The 18,283-nt window shown below is 45.3% G+C and overlaps 2 protein-coding genes across 3 annotated transcripts; both read left to right on the top strand.

The window, feature by feature from the left end:
* Window positions 1–266: 266 nt before the first annotated feature.
* LOC114426575 (uncharacterized) lies at window positions 267–4,675 on the top strand. Its single transcript, XM_028394080.1, has 8 exons — window positions 267–654; window positions 820–938; window positions 2,278–2,338; window positions 2,432–2,499; window positions 2,596–2,698; window positions 4,077–4,195; window positions 4,285–4,430; window positions 4,510–4,675. The coding sequence occupies exons 1-8, from the start codon at window positions 594–596 to the stop codon at window positions 4,616–4,618; spliced, it is 786 nt and encodes a 261-aa protein (XP_028249881.1). The 5' UTR covers window positions 267–593; the 3' UTR covers window positions 4,619–4,675.
* Window positions 4,676–6,245: 1,570 nt separating this feature from the next.
* Window positions 6,246–18,131, top strand: LOC114453862 (cohesin subunit SA-2). 2 transcript variants are annotated; one of them, XM_028433786.1, is made up of 32 exons: window positions 6,246–6,383; window positions 6,721–6,808; window positions 6,904–6,991; window positions 7,092–7,259; window positions 7,336–7,432; window positions 7,504–7,580; window positions 7,659–7,730; window positions 9,261–9,465; window positions 9,545–9,696; window positions 9,775–9,848; window positions 9,927–10,050; window positions 10,129–10,227; window positions 10,992–11,071; window positions 11,142–11,249; window positions 11,329–11,449; window positions 11,532–11,649; window positions 11,735–11,838; window positions 11,922–12,014; window positions 12,113–12,199; window positions 12,705–12,905; window positions 12,983–13,059; window positions 13,138–13,225; window positions 13,300–13,380; window positions 13,992–14,084; window positions 14,164–14,338; window positions 15,467–15,630; window positions 16,367–16,468; window positions 16,551–16,702; window positions 16,784–16,912; window positions 16,984–17,165; window positions 17,241–17,316; window positions 17,391–17,526. In XM_028433786.1, the coding sequence occupies exons 2-32, from the start codon at window positions 6,765–6,767 to the stop codon at window positions 17,524–17,526; spliced, it is 3,567 nt and encodes a 1,188-aa protein (XP_028289587.1). In that variant the 5' UTR covers window positions 6,246–6,383; window positions 6,721–6,764. The 2 variants fall into 2 exon arrangements, with proteins under 2 accessions (XP_028289587.1, XP_028289586.1); XM_028433785.1 differs by having other exon boundaries at window positions 6,252–6,383; window positions 6,691–6,808; window positions 17,391–18,131.
* The last annotated feature ends 152 nt before the right edge of the window (window positions 18,132–18,283 follow it).

The following is an 18,283-nucleotide window of genomic DNA, read 5'->3' as shown; positions in this document are numbered from 1 at the left end:
TCCCTCAGAATTATAAGCCCCCCCCCCCCCCCCCCCAAAAAAAAAAAAATTCTAAAAAAAGATTCAGATTAAAAGTCAGATTATTCTTATTTTTTTACAATGGGCCTAACCCTGCTGTCAGTGAGGGAAACACCTCTGCGTCTCTGTGTCTGCATCCTCACCAACAAGTGATGCTGTCATCCTTAGACCATGACATCATTGTAAGAGGCTGGTCCTCTGTGTGTGTGTCTGCGGGGGACGAGGCGCGTTCAACACCGCAAATCACAGACTGCTCGGTTGCTGTTGCAAAGGGCGTGGATGTTGTTTTACTGGTATTTCAGCAGCTACATGGTTCCTCCGGGTGTTTTTAATCACTTCTCGCATCGTTCTCTGCACGTAAGCGACAAATGAAGGATGAAAAACGGGTCGTCGGCTCTTCTTCACCCGGCCTGAACGTTTGACACTCGAACGCACCTTCTGCGATAGATACCTCGGACCAAATGCAATGAAATAAACGGACTATGAAGTTGCCTGCGGTTCCATGTGCTTCAAGCGGCTTTTAGGAGCAGGACAATAGGATACAAGGTGCGACAATCAGCCGGTTGTGTTCAGACATGGCAGTGAGCATAACGGAGCCGCTCCGTCAGCCGTGCGGGTACCACGAAGCGTTTAAAGGTAAGTCCCGGTGTCTCTGCTGCAGGTTCTGACCACTCCCCTTCAGTCTCCATCCGCCGTCCTTCTTCCTGGGACCTGCTGTAGATGACATGTGCACGTTGTTTACAGGGTGGGGGTCAGGGGTGGGGGGGCAGGCCTACTGATGTGGTTTTTCTATGTGGTCAGTGGAGCTACAGGTGAAGAGACCGCTGATGCCCATCCAGCTGAGTCCTGAGCAGGTGGGCCTGGAGATGCTGTGTCTGTGCGGGCAGCTGGACCTCCTCATCAGGGCGCAGATGCAGCAGGTAGAGTGACATGAGCAGGAAGTTCATTCCTCCAACCGACCAATGCTGACACTACTGAGGCTACACTGAAGTCCTGGAAGTAGCCAAAGAGACTCATCAGACAGAAGTATGAGCCTCTGTCCTTTATTCCTTCAGTACAATGATCCAATGCTTCATATGTGTGAGTGGTAACAGTGTGTGAAGCTCTGCTCTCAGTGTCTGCTGTGAGCTCCTTGTGCAGCAATAACAGCAGCTAAAGGTTTCCAGTAGCTGCTGATCAGTCGTCCACAGCAGCTTGGAGGAGTCCATTCCTCAGTACAGAACAGCTTCAGTTCTGACATGTTGCTGGGTTTCCTCACATCAACTGCTTGTTTCAGGTCCTTCCACAACATCTCAGGTGGATTAAGGTCAGGACTTTGACTTCAGAACATGAACTCTGTTCTTCTGGAACCGTTCTTTTGTAGAACCACTTGTGTGTTTGGGCTCGTTGTCTTGCTGCTCTTTCTCTTCAGATCCAGCTCACAGACAGATGTCCTGACATGTTCCTTTAGAATTCACTGCTGTCATTCAGAATTCATTGATCCATCAATGAGGACAAGCTGTCCTGGTCCAGATGCAGCAAAACAGGCCCAGACCATCATACTACCACCACGGTGCAGCATTTCATTCCAACCAAACAGTTCTATCTTGGCCTAATCTGTCCATGAGACATTTTCCTAGCATCCCAGCAAATTACAGCTGCAATATTGGATCACTTCCCTGAATAAATTATGACAATGTCTAATATTTTATCTCATTTGTATGACTGGGTTCTCTGAATGTAAGTCATCTCCATTATCATGTCTTACTTCTTGTAGGTTACTCAGCCTCTACCGTCAAAATATGGACATAAATCAATCTGCAGTAAAAGCCCAAAGAACCAAGAGCACATCAGCTGAAGTGAAACAAAATGTTCCTACACACCCAATAAATGAGTCAGTTAGCCCTGGGTGGGCTGCATGTCAATTACTGTGCATCTGCTAATGTTACTCATAAATCACGTTATGTTCAAAATGAATGTCCGCACAGCTACACGGCAGACTTGCACACATTCTGCATCATTTATTTCCTCCTTCTAAACATTTATTCTGCTATAATTCACATCATCATCACCAGGAAATGGTGTTTCCTTTAGTTCCACCAGCCCACCGTCCTCTGTGTATGATGAATTCACACAGTCCTGAACTGTTTACCTCCGTGAATTGTCCCTGTGAGCCTGCCTCGTGCCTCCGAGGCCCACGGCAGCACTAAAAATGCAGCCTGAACATCACTCTGTACACATGTTCCCTCTTTTTTTTATCCTGCTTTATTTATGTTGCAGTTCCAGGAACAGTTAGGACAAGGCTGTAGCCCAGAGGAGTCAGACACTTTCCAGGCTCAAGGTTTGCATAATGCAGGATCTAAGAGGTGCATTTATTTATTTTCTACAGCTTCTGTATTTTTGAGTTTTTTTTTCTGCTCTATGCTTCACAAAGGATCAGAGATTCTTGACCAGATGCTGCAGTGCCTTGAACATCTACCAAAGCCTATGCCACAGCTGGAGGTATCCCACAGATGGAACAATAACACACATATGATCCGATATGATCTGTTACATGCTGTATGAGACGTGTGTGTGTGTGTGTGTGTGTTTTCTCAGGACTACCTGGACATGTTGGGCCTGTCGGCGATGTTTCCCCGTGTAGAGGTGTTTCTCATTCAAGGCAGTCCTGTCGACATGCTGGAGAGGCCGCTGATGGACGGTGAGACCTGCATGAAGAGTTTGATATGTTAGTTCAGTTTGAGACAGTAAGACATTTTCACAGTAAAAGCATGCCCCGAATATATGCACTCACATATATCAAAGTACTGTTTTCTTTATGTCCTGATTACATTATCAATATATCTGTCAATATTTTTCATCCATTCTTCATATCTGTACATGTGACAGGTCAATATCAGCAGATAATGTGACCCGATCCATATGTTTTTAGTACGACTCCAGCTTGTAGACGAACAAGCTTGGTACTTAAGTAAAAGTACAAATACCCAGCAAAATATATACTCAAGTAAAAGTAGAAGTGCTGCATCAACAATCCTACTTAAGTAAAAGTCTTAAGTACTTTTAAATGTACTTAAAGTATTAAAAGTAAAAGTACTCACACACTGAATATATATGATTGATTTCCATTGCAAAGGATCTGAACAGGTTAAAATAATCAAAGAAATCATCTTAAATGAAAATGGACCATGTGTAGTTAATGTACATGTTCAGTCCAGAAGCAGCTGTGGACAGGTCTGTGTGTCATGAGGCAGACTGTGGGCATCAAGTGAGAGAGGCTGCTGATAACAAACAGGCATTCAGCATGTTTACTGTGTCAGTGTTCCTGCTGTAGATTCATGTTATGATTCATGTTCATCAGACATTAATGGATGGACCTGTGTTAGCAGACAGCAGCTAACTAGTTAGCTAACTGAGCCAGAGCACCGGCAATCATGACTGAGGCTCATTATAGAAACACAGCTGGCAGCGTGACACCACCTCCATGCAGAGTCTGACCTCTCATCAGTCCAGCACTGTGTTCATCACATGGAACAAGGAACTACAGACACTGTAGAAATGTAGTGGAGAAGAAAGTACAGGTAACAGCTGCAACATGGAATGGAGTAAAAGTATAGAGTATGCACTATTATTTTTACTTAAGTAAAGTATAAATACATAAAAAAAATACTTAAGTACAGTAACGAAGTACAAATACTTAGTTACTTTCCACCACTGAGTGTAATGTATAATTTTTTGTGTATTTTTGTGTAATGATAGGATATAAAGATCAACAAAAGGGGTTCCAGCATGGATCCCTGTGGAACCCCATAGGACAGATTGGTCCGATTACCTTTATACTACCACTTTATAAGGACACTTATCCTTCCAATCTTTGTAACACGGTTGTGTCAGAAGCACAGGATTGGCATTAACAATAAATAAATACATAAAACAATAAAATAATCAATATAAATAATAAACAAAAAATAAAATACAAATCAAACCAGAGTAGGCTACTTGACCAAATTGACTCCATGGTAAATGTTATTTATAATTATTAGGAGGGCTCCTTAATCACACAGCCGATGTCGTTGCAGAATACTTCTTCCATATTGCCAAACTGAACCAACTCCTGGTGCTGAGTCAGCAGCTAGAAGAGGACATCCGGCACCTCGGGAGCCATAAGTACATCGCCCACCAGCTCTCCGTCATATACGTGAGCAGAATGGATTACAGACGATGTTCTCGTCTCCTCTGTGTTTTCATTCAAACGCTGCATCTTAATGTCTTTTGTTATTATTGCAGCAAGTCATCAGCTCTTTCAGGGGAATTCAGGTCTTCTCTGAAATCAAGAAGGATATCGAGGCCAACTTCAAACAGATGAAGCAGTCCCTGGTGGTGGAGGAAGGCTCCAGGCACGAGCCTCAGCTGGCTGCTCATTATATTAACTGGTGGGTTTTAGACTTTTAACTGTGAGGCGGGCAGGGTGGAGGTGATGCAGTCTGATAACAGCCGCTGTTCTCCGTGCAGGATCTTAGAAATAACTCAAAGCTTAACGTCGCTGGTGTCGTCACTGCCAGAGGAGCTGATGGAGGACGTCCACCAGGCCGTGGCCTTCATGTCCCAGTTCCTGTCCTGACTCTGATGAGTGAGCTGATGACTGTGAAAAGGTGCTACACAATTCACCCAACCATGGTGGGACTGGACTTCTGCATTTACACATCATGTCGGTTTTTTAACGTGGTCTTTCTGAATGTGGTCCTTATTAGTCCCTGTGGTGAGTCAGCTGTTTGGGATTGAATGTATGCTTGCAGAATCCCTCCTTGCACTACTGTTCCTTTTTTTTTTTTTAACCTGAAGTGGTCTAATAAATCTGAATGCAATAGTGTGCAAAATGTGTTTATTCTCTTCTATGACTTTAATTCAAGCATGTGGGATCAATCAAGTTGATCAACACTGTGTGTGGAGGCGCACAACATGCAGTAAACTATACACATTTAAATGTAACATGGTAAAATGTTTCTAAATAACAGTTTTTTTAAGATCTCTTTTATAGTAAATTATAAAAATATGATGTCACTTACATTAAACAGCATACAGATGGTGCAGAGTCTGCAGACCCCATCATAAGTGGATCCGATAACCTGTGCGGATCATTAAAAAGACTCTTAATGAGCAGAAAAATTACCCAAAATAAATATACAGTGGCACAGAGTAGCACTCAATTCAACACAAGTAACCACAAAACTATATACAACTACAAGATGACCACAAAGTGACCACAAGAGTACTATAAAATGACTATAAAGTGGCACAAAGTCACCACAATGTGACACCACCACAGCTATAAAGTTACAAAAAACAACAAAGTCCCGCTTTGACAGAGAAATCAAGAGTGTTTGTAGCCACAAATGACACACTGTGCCAAAACGAAAATGACCAAATAAGCTGCACAAAATCACCATAACTTCATGCAATTTACAAAATGTGTCACACAACAGCCATAAAGTTAAAAAAGTGACACAAAATCATCACAAAAGTAAACATGAAGTGAAAGCAGAATGACCACAGGTGGCACAAAGTGTAATTTATCAACTAAATAAGAATATGTTGGCACAAAATGACTAAAAAGTTTTGTAAAATTACCATAAAGAGGCACAAATTGACCATAAAGATGATATAAATCGAGAAAATATGCCAAACAATTACACAAAATAACAAATAAGAGATGAAATATCGCACAAAATGGCCACAGGCGTCCCACAGTTAGACCATAAAATGATCAAATGTGAGTCAGAAACAGAAAGTGACCTTTAACCTGCTGCATACAGCTCACCTGTTGTGTTCAGACTAGTATTAAAGATGAGTAAATGGCTCCCCCTGCTGTTCAGTCAGTGCATAACACCAAAGCAGGAAATACCATCACTGCTCCCTCCTGAATTAACAACTGCTGCACAGTGCGGCTACTCAAAACACACAGGACGCGGACCAGCAGCAGGAGCGATGACACGACCCGCTGCGGTGTGTTGTTGTTGTTGTTGTTGTTGTTGTTTAACGTTGCCGTACAGACGTGAGACGTCCGTGTGACTCACCGAGTTAACCCTCTCCTCTCACATGTGTCTGTGTTTGCTCACAGCGCTGCGGCTGCACTAAAACTAAACCGGACGGCGCTTGTCTGTCTGTCTGTGAGATGAGACATGAGTGACGTTTGAGAATAGCCAATCACAGCCTTCTGTCTAGGCGCGGCAACCAATCAGCAGGGGTTAGGCTGTCCAAGACAACTTGACTGTGAGAGCTGGGGCAGAGAAGAAGGAGGATATGTTTGAATTCTGTCAGTCTGACAGGCTTCGCACTCAAAACAGAAGATTAAAAACCAAACGGAAGGATGAATCACTGTAAAGAGGGTAAGATTAAGAAGTTTAACATCGAATTAACCGCCTTTATGTCTACTCCTTAGTTTAAATCTGTTGTTGCTTCATCCTATAACACAATAACCAACGTAACTTCAAGTCATACTTACTTACAGTTTAGTTTTTAGGAAGAAATATGACAGTGTCAAGATGTGTTTTCTATTCTGTTTCCTAAGCTAAGCATCCACTGTGTGTGCCGAAGTGTCCTTGAGCTAATCTTTAGCAGCTCCTCCCAGTGGAGGGAAGCATCATCCTGTCACCCCAGCTGCCTGCAGGTGTGACCACATGTTTATGCCCACAGAAACCATGTGTTGGTTCTACTTGAATGCAGATGTAGACCCCCATCTGAACCCAGTGTAAAGATCTGAGGAGGACATGATACCAGAGCCCACGGCTGCATCCAGATCCTCGCAGCAGAAGTAAGAACCCTACACCAGAAACAAGCATGTGTCGCATCTTTACACTGACAGCGTGATTTCCTAATGATTCATTCATTAAAATTGTTGATTCCCAGTAAGAACCCTCATGATGAGGCCACTTCGTCTGGTGCTGTCAATCACTCAGAGGAGGATTCTGGGAATGAGAATAGACAAAAGAGCGTGGTAGGTGCATGCACGTGGTTTTCTGCGATGATTAAATCCTGTTCTTGTGGTTTTATCCATGTGTTTACAGCCCTGTGTGTTAATATTTCTAACGCCGCAGAGACGACGGAAAAGAGCCCACAATGGCTCCGAGAACGTCAAACGGAAAAAAGGCAAAGCCGGCTGCAGCCGCCGTGTCGGCAGAGCTGGAGGCAGCCATAGTAAACAGAAGCACGTGGAGGCGGTTACACTGTTTGAGGTCATCACCATGGGCAGAAGCGCCATGCAGGTAAGACCTCAGCGATGGACGCCTGCTTTGATAAAAATGTGTAAGTAAGGATGATAATGCTGTGCTGTCTGAGCAGGTGGTGATAGACGACTGGATCGAGGCGTACGTGACGGACAGAGACTCCTCTCTACTCGACCTCATCAGCTTCTTCATCCAGTGCTCTGGGTGTAAAGGCAAGACAGCACACACACACACACACACACACGTAGAATACACTGTAATCATGGCAACTCTTTCTTTCTAGGTGTGGTCACAGCAGAGATGTGTCAGAGCAAAGAAGACAGCGACGTCAAGAGTAAGATGGTGGAGGAGCTGGATGAGGTATCACATCCTCTAGATTCACACGTGAAACAAGCGTGACTTTTAGGGACAGAAAGTGTGTGTTTGTGTGTGTTTCAGGTTGCTGGTCTGCAGTATAAAAAGTTTCTGGCATTTCCCTGGATCCTCACCGTCACATGGCCCATGGACTCAGTAAGTCCACAATGTCTCATTCTGTACATTATAGCAGGTGTAGAGCACACTATGAGAAGGAAAAGTGCAGTCATTGCAAAAAAAAAGGGTCAGTACATGCTATGGACACACACAGTGGAGGTACCCTGACTGCAGAAATAAGGCCTCCCTGGTTTCAAATGCAAATAAAACTGTAAAAAAGTGTCTGTTTTTCAAAGTCTAGCACCTACTAAGTGACAATAGAATGAAAGGGAAAGTAAACAGAAGCTCTGAGGAGCTGGGGTGTGTGTTCTGATGCAGCTTGGGTTCACTGAGCATGAATCCTGTTCTGCAGGAAGACACCGTTCCACATCAGAGTCGGATTTTATTTTCACCTGCAGCAGCTTCAACTGAAGGCTGAAAACTAGAAAATGTTATGAGAAGTTTTACGTGAGGTTGCAGCTGTGTTTGCAGTCACCCACTCACTCCCTACTCATTATATAAGGATGTGGCTGTATAGGAATATATAGTGATCTCATCGGGGGGAAATCAAAAATGCATTTCAGACTCCACTGGCATCATTGCTTTTGTTTAATTAAAACATACTGCATCACTACTGGCTGAGTAAACACTGAGCACAATGCACGATGGAACATGATGCTAAAGTAGTGACTAAAGCTGATGATGATGCACTATGGGTTAGTGTCTCGTCCGAGGCAGATGGCGTCAGACAATGCACTAACACACTGATAAAGCTTATTACTACAGAACTCATTATTACACAAAACATTCATGTAAGAGTAAATTAGGCAAACTTCCTCAGTGGACTGTGTGTGGGCCAACCACAATGATCAGAACTTTCTGTTAATCACAGCTTCGGAAATAACAAGACCTCAGAATGCAGCTGTGTAATCAATGAATATCGTCATTTAGTTCAGAGTGGAAGGACCCAAACACACGACAAAAAGCCAGAAACTACCAACAAAAGTTGAGCTTTGATAAAACTTAAAGCCGAAGAAATATCCAAAATTTCTAAATATCCAGAAAAGACAAAACAAACAAAAGCCAGGTGTGTACCTCTAACAAAACAGGAACAAACCAGAGACGACGCTAGGACAACACTGACAAGAAGAATCGAATCAGGTGGCAACCAGGCGCAACACAAGAACAAACACAGACAAACTGACAAACAGACACGACAAAGGGAGCACGAGGCCTAAATACACAAGGCACAGGTGAAACACATTAGGGCGGAGACAGCAATCACACCAGGAAGTAAACAGACAAAGATACACAAGGAAGACAAGACCTTCAAAATAAAACAGGAAGTGGAACCAAAACGGGGCATTTCTCAGTTTATGATAACATAATATTAGGATTAGGATTGACTATTAATCCCTGTAGGAAAATGTGGTTGTCACAGCAGGAGTATAAAAGAAGAAGTAACAGTAAAAAAAACTCATATGCACATACACATAGCAACACACACACACATGTAATTAATGCATAGATAGAATTGTCTTTGACTTTGCTGGCCTGATGCTGAGCTTCATTGCTTCCTCTCTGCTGCAGGACAGCGCGGAGTATCCCCTCGTTCAGTCCGGACCGTACGGCCGCTGGTTTCACTCGGAGTTCTGTGAGTTTGTGTCGGTGCTGGTGGGTCAGTGTCAGCACAGCGTCATCTTTGACGGCTACTTGATGAACACCCTCATCTCGCTGCTCACAGAGCTGTCGAACTCCTATGTGCGTGCGTTCAGACACACCTGCACGCTAGCTGGTAAGACACAGCATAACAATGAGTACAGCTACACGTGCATGTAGTGTGTGGTGTGTGAATGAATGTGTGCTCTGTGAAGCGGTGAAGCTGCTGAGCTCTCTGGTGGGCGTGGCTCTCAGCCTGAGCGTCGGGATCGAAAACAGTCAGAAACTGTACGACGTGCAAAAGAAGAAGACAGCGAGGCAGAAGAGCGCGCAGCAGCTGGAGAGGATCCAGAAGAAGATCTCAGAGGTGAGGGCGTCATCTGTGCAGGCTTTGTGTGAAGGAGTCACAATCAGCTGACTGTGTGGCTTCTTCTTTCTCCTCAAGTTGCAGGAAAAGCGAGCGGAGGTGGAAAGCATGATGGACGTCATCTTCAAAGGAGTGCTTCTCAAGAGATATCGGTACAGATGAAGTGAACTTTCTAAACTCCTGATCTGATTCATATGTTGTTTATTCAGTTTGAGTTGGTGTCTGTGCAGCGATGTGCTTCCAGAAATCCGCTCTATCTGCATGGAGGAGCTGGGTTTGTGGATGAAGCTCTACAGTTCTGCATTTCTCAACGACAGTTACCTCAAATACATTGGCTGGATGATGCACGACAAGGTAAACACGAACCGTGTGACAGCACAAGAACCAACTGAACACTCACAGACTGAATTAAAGGGACGGTCATTCTTTCAGGTACCAGATGTGCGTCTGAAGTGTGTGTTAAGTCTGCAGGGTCTGTACGGGGATCCGGTCCTCCTGCCGAAACTAGACCTCTTCACCAGCCGCTTCAAGGTAAGCCGGCCCAAAGGAGAAGTTTAAGATGTTAGCTTCATATCTGGAGCATCCATCCATCCATCCATCCACCCATCCATCCATTCATCCGTCCACCCACCCATCCATCCATCCATCCATTCATCCGTCCACCCACCCACCCATCCATCCATCCATCCATCCATCCATCCATCCATCCGTCCACCCATCCATCCATCCATCCATCCATCCATCCATCCATCCATCCATCCAACCATCCACCCACCCATCCATCCATCCATCCATCCATCCATCCACCCACCCACCCATCCATCCATTCATCCGTCCACCCACCCATCCATCCATCCATCCATCCATCCATCCACCCATCCATCCACCCATCCATCCATCCATCCATCTATCCACCCACCCATCCATCCATCCATCCATCCATCCATCCATCCATCCATCCATCCACCCATCCATCCATCCATCCATCTATCCACCCACCCATCCATCCATCCATCCATCCATCCATCCATCCACCCATCCACCCATCCACCCATCCACCCATCCATCCATCCTTCCTTTTTCCAAACCACTAATTCCATCAGGGCTGTGGTAGTAACAGGGAGCAGAGATGCCCAGACCTCCCTGTCTCCAGTCCAAGGCCATATATAGTGCTTCCAAGAGGTCCTGGCTCTGGAATACGGGTCTCATGCAATGTCACAATAAGTCTTAAAAAGCTTTCTATGGCTCCAAAGCTGCCTTCTTATACATAAAGTATTCCTTCTGTTGTGTTCCAGGACCGAATGATCTCCATGACTCTGGATAAGGACAATGAAGTGGCAGTTCAGTCCATGAAACTACTGGTTCTCATCTCCAAGTGAGCCTCTTTGTTGCTGTCTTCTTTTTGATTGTCGCTCTCTGCTGAGCGTCTCCTCCTCACTCCTCAGAACATCTGACGATGTGCTCACTCCAGTCGACTACAAGCAGCTGCTCCAGTTTGTTTACTCCTCACAGCGCCCTCTGGCGGCCACTGCAGGAGAGCTGCTCTTCTCCAGGTACAAACGCATCCGTCACCCTTTAAAAACAGTTTGTTTTGAATCGATGTTCATATTTGAGGCTGTTTGTCTCTGGTAGGCTTCTCAATGCTGTAGCTCCTGCATCTGATACTCAGGATGGAGTAAATGAAGAGGAGCAACTTAAACAACAAATATTTGCCAGACTTAAAGCTCTGCTGGAGTTCTATCAGGACTCTCAGGTGGCTGTTTACTTGTGCTATTGATGGGACATGATTGATATGTGGAGTGTGATGCTGACTGCTTCTGTCTGTGTACTTCCAGCTGCACAAGCATGTGGTGTACCTGGTGGACAGTCTGTGGGACTGTGGTGGATCTCTGCTGAAAGACTGGGCCACACTCACATCTGCACTGCTTCAGGAACCTTCCTCACACAGTTCAGGTCAGAAAATACTCTGATTGATAACTGTTATCCACTAAAAATGGGCTCAGACTGCAGACACTTTGAGCCTGTTGTGTGTGTGTAGGTTTTACTCAGGCAGAACAAGCAGTACTTGTTGAAATCCTGGTAGCGTCGGTGCGTCAGGCCTCAGAGGGACCAGCTCTGGCAGGAAGGAGTGGAGTGAAGAAGGTAGAGAGGGAGATCAGAACATCATTTCTTACACACCTTCAGTGTAATAGTCCTGTATAATCATATAAATGTTCATGTTCCAGGTAATGAACGCCAGAGAGAAGAAAATTCAGACTGATGACTGCTTAAAGCTCACCGAGCACTTCGTCACGGTGCTTCCTAAGTTACTATCCAAGGTATTTATTCCACATGTAACAGTTAATATATGAGTCACTTTGTGCTGCACAGGCCACCATATTGTTATAATGCTAGTTCTTTGTTGATGTTCTTGCAGTTTTCAGGTAGCTGCGACATCGTTGCCTCTCTGATGAGGATTCCTCAGTTCTTCCTCTCAGAGGGTCCAGAGGCTGAAAACACTCAGGTCTGCACATCTATTCTGTATTTAACTGAAAAAAAAAACTGGGAAACAAACGACTGCAAACGTTTGTGTGATGAAATCATCAAAACTAACGTGCAGCTATGGCACTGACATGGACCTGGGACTGGTCCACATGGGTCTGATTGGTAGCAGAACATTTCCAGCTGCAGAATCAAGCAGATCACATCGTAAATGAAGCTAATAAAAGGTGATGAAGCGTCACGATTACCTGCCGACATCCTCACACGTGTCACTCGGTGGCCCATCTCCTCTAATCTGTGCCGCAGTCAGCTCAGTTAAAGTAACAGCCAGAAACTCCACATGGCAGCACAGAAACTCTGCAGCTGACTGTGCACTACAGCAAAGGCTCAGCACAACATCAGAATGAGACGAGCCTGTCCCAGTCTGAGGACATTAACAGGGTTTCCTTTGTATTTGAGGGGTTAAACGTCAGGGCTGGTTGAAAATCAGAACACAGTCACTGTTAGTCCTGTTTCATTTCCCGCAGGTGGCGTCCACCCTGCTGGCAGAGATGGTGGCTGTTCTGCACCTCCACTCGGGCCCTGCTGTTCTGGAGGCAGCGGCCCGCACATACCTCAATCTGTGTGGGGACGAGACAGCCTGGTGCTCCGTGGCCCGAGCCTCCAGAGACTCTCTGGTACAGAGCTGGATGGACCAGCTGACGACACTGCTGGAGGACTCAGTGAAGGTGTGGTGGAGTATAACCAGTATATAACCAGTGTCACTGAGGTCAGGGGCTCATTAATGGCCGCCTCTCTTTTACAGGGCGACACTTTTTCTGCTGATGAGGACAAAACCAGAGAAACTGTATCTACACTGAAGAAACTCAGAGCTTTCCACAAGTGAGACTTAACACAGTGATCCCTCATTATTGTTTCACTGCGGTGCCTTTATGTGTTGTTGGACCTCTCTCTGTGCAGCTGTCATGACCTCGGCCAGTGGAGTGTGTTTGAGCTGCTGTCTCCTCTCCTGTCAGTGGAGAGCAGCCAAGGAGGAGCGCCGACGGAGGTACCATCATAACCAGCTATATGTGTGTGTGTGTGTCACGTGTGTTTGTGTCTGAAGTATTGTTTTGTCCTCAGGTGCTGCTGGAAGTTCTGCAGTGTTTGTCCTACTCCCTGCTCTGGTCTCTCAACACAAGCGGTGAAACTCTGACCTGCAGGGTGAGTTATATCTGCGTTATTGTGGCTCTGAGGCGGGAACCTGGCGCCCTGAACCTGTGTGTCATTAAAGGGTTTTAAATTGTTAGTGGTGTATCATGGTTCCATCCATCCATCTTCTATTAACCCACTTGTCCCGCAGTGCAGGGTCACGGGGGGGCTGGAGCCTATCCCAGCCAGCTTTGGGTGAGAGGCGGGGTACACCCTGGACGGGTCACCAGTCCATCGCAGGGCAACACAGAGACAGACAACCATTCACACTCACTCACACCTACGGGCAATTTAGAGTGACCAATTAACCTAGCACGTCTTTAGAACGTGGGAGGAAGCCTGAGCACCCGGAGAAAAGTCCCAGACCCAGTCAGAATGGAACCGGGAACCTTCTTGCTGTGCACCACTGTGCCACCCTGTATCATGGTTTTGACCTGTTATTGCTGCTGTTATTGGGGTCACAGTAGTAGAGAGTGCACAGAGCACACTCACAAAAGTTAAATACAAAATAAGTAAACAAATACAGAGGACACGAATGTGTCAACTGTGTGAAGGTAGTATTTGTGATGTTCCCTCTCTGAATGGCTTTAAATGCTGCACATTTGTCTGTGTGTGTGTTTCAGGAGAAGGCTGTGGCTCAGAGGCTGCAGCTGCGTCTCTTCTGCGACAGAAGTCATCGCTGTCTGTCCCACTGCGACCTCAGCGTGAGGCATCAGGTACGGGTGGAAGCACCAGCCGACCTGGTCTGCTTCTTCTTCTTCTTTCTAACTTCCTGTCCTTCCTCCATCCTTTCAGGCGTTTCTGTGCGTGTGTGACGTGCTGACCGCTCACTCCTACCAGCTGAACGTGTGGGACCCCACCTCGTTCGGCCCGCTGCTCTACACGCCGAGTCCTAAGCTGCAGAGGGCGCTGTTGACCTTCGTGTGCACGCACGTTTTTATTGGCTCGGACTGTGACAGCCAGAGCCGGGGTGAGACTTTGTTCAGCCTGAATGATTGTTTCCCTTTAATCTTTGTGCAGATTTGAATCTACAAAGAGAACACGAACTCTCCTTTCATCTGAGAATATGCTGAAGCTTGTTGTATGAGAAAACGTCTCTATGATAAAATGTCACGTTTCAGGTCTCTGAAACATAAAAGGAAGCGAAGCAGGACTCACTGCAAATGTCATTGTATCGTTGCACAGCAGGTGGCGCTGTCACTCCGCCGCTGTAGCACTGATTGCAGTGGCAACACTATTAAACGCACGGCCACACATTTGGCCTAATAAGCCAGCGCAGCGCTGCCTGCTGACTGTAAACAGGCTCTGATTTCCACACCTGGCCTGACAATTGACCCCTTGAATTACAAAGGAAGCCCCGCTCATGTCCTCACACTGAGCCCGGCTTGTCTTAATTTGTATGAAAGGATGTTACAGACTTTGTTATGCAAAGCGACGCGGATGGTAAATGCACGCCTATCTGTTCTAAAATGAAGATTGACAGGTTGGGGTGTTCCCTTTGTGCGGGGCCTCCAGGTAAACTTATGAATTCATTCATCGCTCACTGTAACAAAAACATGTTATTATTACATTCATACAATGAGCTCCCTGCCTCAGAGACGTCCAAATACGGCAGAGTCCAGAGAAGTCAATAACTGTCCTGGTGGGAATCTCTTAAATGTTCCATACAAGGATTATTGGTTTCTGAACATGTAATAAAAAGCTATTGTTTTATTGGATTTGCCTGGTAACGGTTTTGTGATACAGACGGTGTTTTCTATTAGCTGCTGGATCAGAGATCACTCGGAGGGCAAGGGCACTGAGTTAAATCATAAAATCAGGGCAATCTCTTTCCGTGAGAAAATTCCATTAACTCTGGCTCACCTCCGAGTCTATTTTATTAGGCCCTGTGAAAGATTGAAGCCACATGGTGTCACAACCATAACTCCAGTCTGCTGTTATCTTTGATTTCCACCTGCTAAAGCCATTGTCCTGAAACTGACTAAAACACTCTTTCCTGCCTCTGCTTTGTTCTTTTCTTTCTGTTATATGATTTCTTATGATTAATCACTCCTCTCTCTCTCTCTCTCTCTCTCTCTCTCCACCACTTCACATCCAGCCATGACTGCATCTGGCTCTGCCTCCGTCAGCGAAACGTCTGAAGTGGAGAGGCTGGAGGACCTCCACAAGAGGAGGAATCTGCTGGCCGCCTACTGCAAGCTGATCGTACACGGGGTGCTGGAGATGAGCATGGCTGCGGAGGTCTTCATGTTCTACATGAAGGTAAAAGCTCTGGGAAGAAGCACTTGTTTGCTTTCCCACAGAGAGTTCACCGAGAAGATCAATAGCTTTCTCTGGCAGGTAAATACAGGCAAATAGGAGGAAACAGCTAGCTGACAGAGTCCTGCTCCTTACAGAGCACCACATGCAACATATGTATTATATAATATGAATTCATTATTTGATCCTATTTGATTTAAAGGTAAGAAAATTATTAAAGAAAGTCACCTCTAATACAAAGGAGGAGGTGATAATCACATCGAGTCTGATCATGTTCAGGGTTTCTGGTTAGATGCCTAAAAAAAGGATGAAATAAAGTCTGTAGTTGACTTTATTTCATAATCATCTTGATCATTTTTCAGTATTATTGCAAAAATAAAACAAACGTTTCTATTTAAAAGTTTTGTTCAGTGAAATAATTCTCACTAATAATGAACACGTATTTTTTATTAAGCCTAAACACAACCACCAGGTGTGAAAAGCTAATGCTAAGCTATTATACCAGGGTAGGTGCAGCACGGTCACATGACTATGACATCACCACCAAGAGTACCAGTCATAGTAATGTTAGCAATCATAAAAACAAACAGTAGCTTCTATATACGCATGTATTTTTTTTTCTTGTACCTTAAATAAAAACCCCACTGACTCCAGAATAAGAACAGGAAGTTCTAAAGACCTTCCCTCCTCGCTGCTGTGTGTGTCTGACAATGACAATATTGTCTCTGTTTGTCCTCAGTATTACAACGACTTTGGAGACATCATCAAGGAGACGATGTATCGGACCAGGCAGACGGATAAGATAGAGAGCGCTCGCACACTGGTGCTCAGTTTGCAGCAGGTATAGTCACAGTCCATGCACATGATGGACGAACTTTTGGATGCAAAAAGACGCTGATGTGTTGTGGATCTACTTTCCACAGCTGTTTGTGCGACTCAAGCGTGAGCAGGAGAGCGGCGGCAGGGCTCAGCCAGGAGTCCAGACCTTCACCAGCATCAAGGAGCTGGCCAGGCGCTTCGCCCTCACCTTCGGGGACCTTGTTAAGTTTCGGGAGTGTGTGGTCATGATCCACAGGTCAGCGGCTGTTTCATCCGACTCGTCGGATCTGTTTCTGGCGGAGTTTTGTGCTTGAACTGTGTGTTTTTACGCCTACAGGAACGGCATAGAGTTTGTGTTCCAGGAGTTCAGTCAGACTCCAGAGACGGCTACACCGCCCTACCTCTCCTATCTGACCATCCTCAGCGAGTTCTCCAGCAAGCTGCTCAAACCAGACAAGAAGGCAGTGTGAGTGCTGCAAGAAACACACACACACACACACTCTGTTACATTTCTGAAAGCCTGTTCTATCTGTGCAGGTTCTCCTACCTGCAGAAGAACACTGCCGAGCACATCATTGACCTCAGGGAGGAGTGCTGGCAGCCCCTGATCTACTATCGAGCCTCCCTGTTGGCTGTTGCTGAAGGGGAGGATGCTGTGTCCTACGTAAGCTCAGACCGGAAGCCCAATCGCTCCCCCTTGTACAAACAAAAAATAGAAGGTACGGCACAGCTCACAGAATCACGTCTTCATCATCATCAGGAGCATCATGTGTGCATCTTTTTCCTCCTTTTAGGCAGCAAGTCTCCTGGTCCGTTCAGCCCTGCTGATCCCAAAGCTGGCAAAGCTCCCAAGCTCAGCTTCAGTCCCAGGTGAGCCTCAGCAGTTCGTAACTAATCTTCATCCCTAACACCCGCATGACTTTACATCTCCTCCTCATCCTCAGCCTTCAGGAGAGGACAGCTGACACAGACCCATTCTCTGTCCCTCTGGAGCCGCCTGCAAAGAGGCTGCACACCGAGGGATCCGTCCTCAGCACCGCCAACGACCCGGATGACGGCACTGTGGAGGTGGAACTGTGAGGAGAAGTAGAGCTGCTGGAGCACAAGGGCTGATTGACCTCCTCTGCACCTTATACGTGTCCCAGGTTTAACCTAACAGAAGACTAAAACCAACAATGACAGCCTGACAGACATCATCACACTAAACACTGCACTTTTCAGTAAGATGAACAAACACCCTCCTTCTGCCACATGTGTATTAGTCCACAGCAGAAAATAGTCCCCAACAAATGCACTTTTTACTCCGATATGAACAGGTTTGTCCAAACACTACAGCGCCAAGCTTTTCCTTTTTGATTTAAGTAAGAAAGTTAGTCGGGCAAAAAAAATTGGTTTTACAAAAAAAACAAAAAAAACACGACCAACTGTATTATAGATATGATCATTGTTGATTCGTCACTTTAAGGACCATTTCTATGAGAATGTGTAGACTTTTTACATGCAGTTTGCTGTATTTGAATGTTTAAATTACCTTTTAATCCTAATTATATATTAATAATTTTTTTAATTTGGATTGCACTTAGTTTAAAGTTCTATTGCATTATGAGGTTTTATTTTATTTTGCTACTCGCCACTACTTGATGTAAATTAATTTAAATAAAAAACGTGCAAGCATCGTCTTTGCAGTAGTTGTTGTTGACGAGATGAATGATATTTTACAGCAGGGATACCGAGGTGTTTTTTTTGTTTTTTTGGGCGAAACAGAAATGTTGCAGTAAACAAACACTGGACAACAGGCTTTATTATTATTAATACAAAGAAAAGCAAAACATTTTAA

Source organism: Parambassis ranga, chromosome 21, assembly GCF_900634625.1.
Source record: "Parambassis ranga chromosome 21, fParRan2.1, whole genome shotgun sequence".
Lineage (NCBI taxonomy): Eukaryota > Metazoa > Chordata > Actinopteri > Ambassidae > Parambassis > Parambassis ranga.
Note: the sequence above shows the minus strand (reverse complement) of the source record. Positions and strands in the feature narration are given on the sequence as shown.

What these genes read in the sequence shown, in the direction of transcription:
- LOC114426575 (XM_028394080.1), top strand. Translation starts at nt 594, where the DNA reads ATGGCAGTGAGCATAACGGAGCCGCTCCGTCAGCCGTGCGGGTACCAC. An exon ending in GTACCACGAAGCGTTTAAAG is followed by an intron (nt 655 to 819) that starts GTAAGTCCCGGT and finishes CTATGTGGTCAG; the next exon opens with TGGAGCTACAGGTGAAGAGA. An exon ending in TCAGGGCGCAGATGCAGCAG is followed by an intron (nt 939 to 2,277) that starts GTAGAGTGACAT and finishes TTTATGTTGCAG; the next exon opens with TTCCAGGAACAGTTAGGACA.
- LOC114453862 (XM_028433785.1), top strand. Translation starts at nt 6,765, where the DNA reads ATGATACCAGAGCCCACGGCTGCATCCAGATCCTCGCAGCAGAA. An exon ending in TCCAGAAGAAGATCTCAGAG is followed by an intron (nt 9,697 to 9,774) that starts GTGAGGGCGTCA and finishes TTTCTCCTCAAG; the next exon opens with TTGCAGGAAAAGCGAGCGGA. An exon ending in ACCTCAGCGTGAGGCATCAG is followed by an intron (nt 14,085 to 14,163) that starts GTACGGGTGGAA and finishes CCATCCTTTCAG; the next exon opens with GCGTTTCTGTGCGTGTGTGA.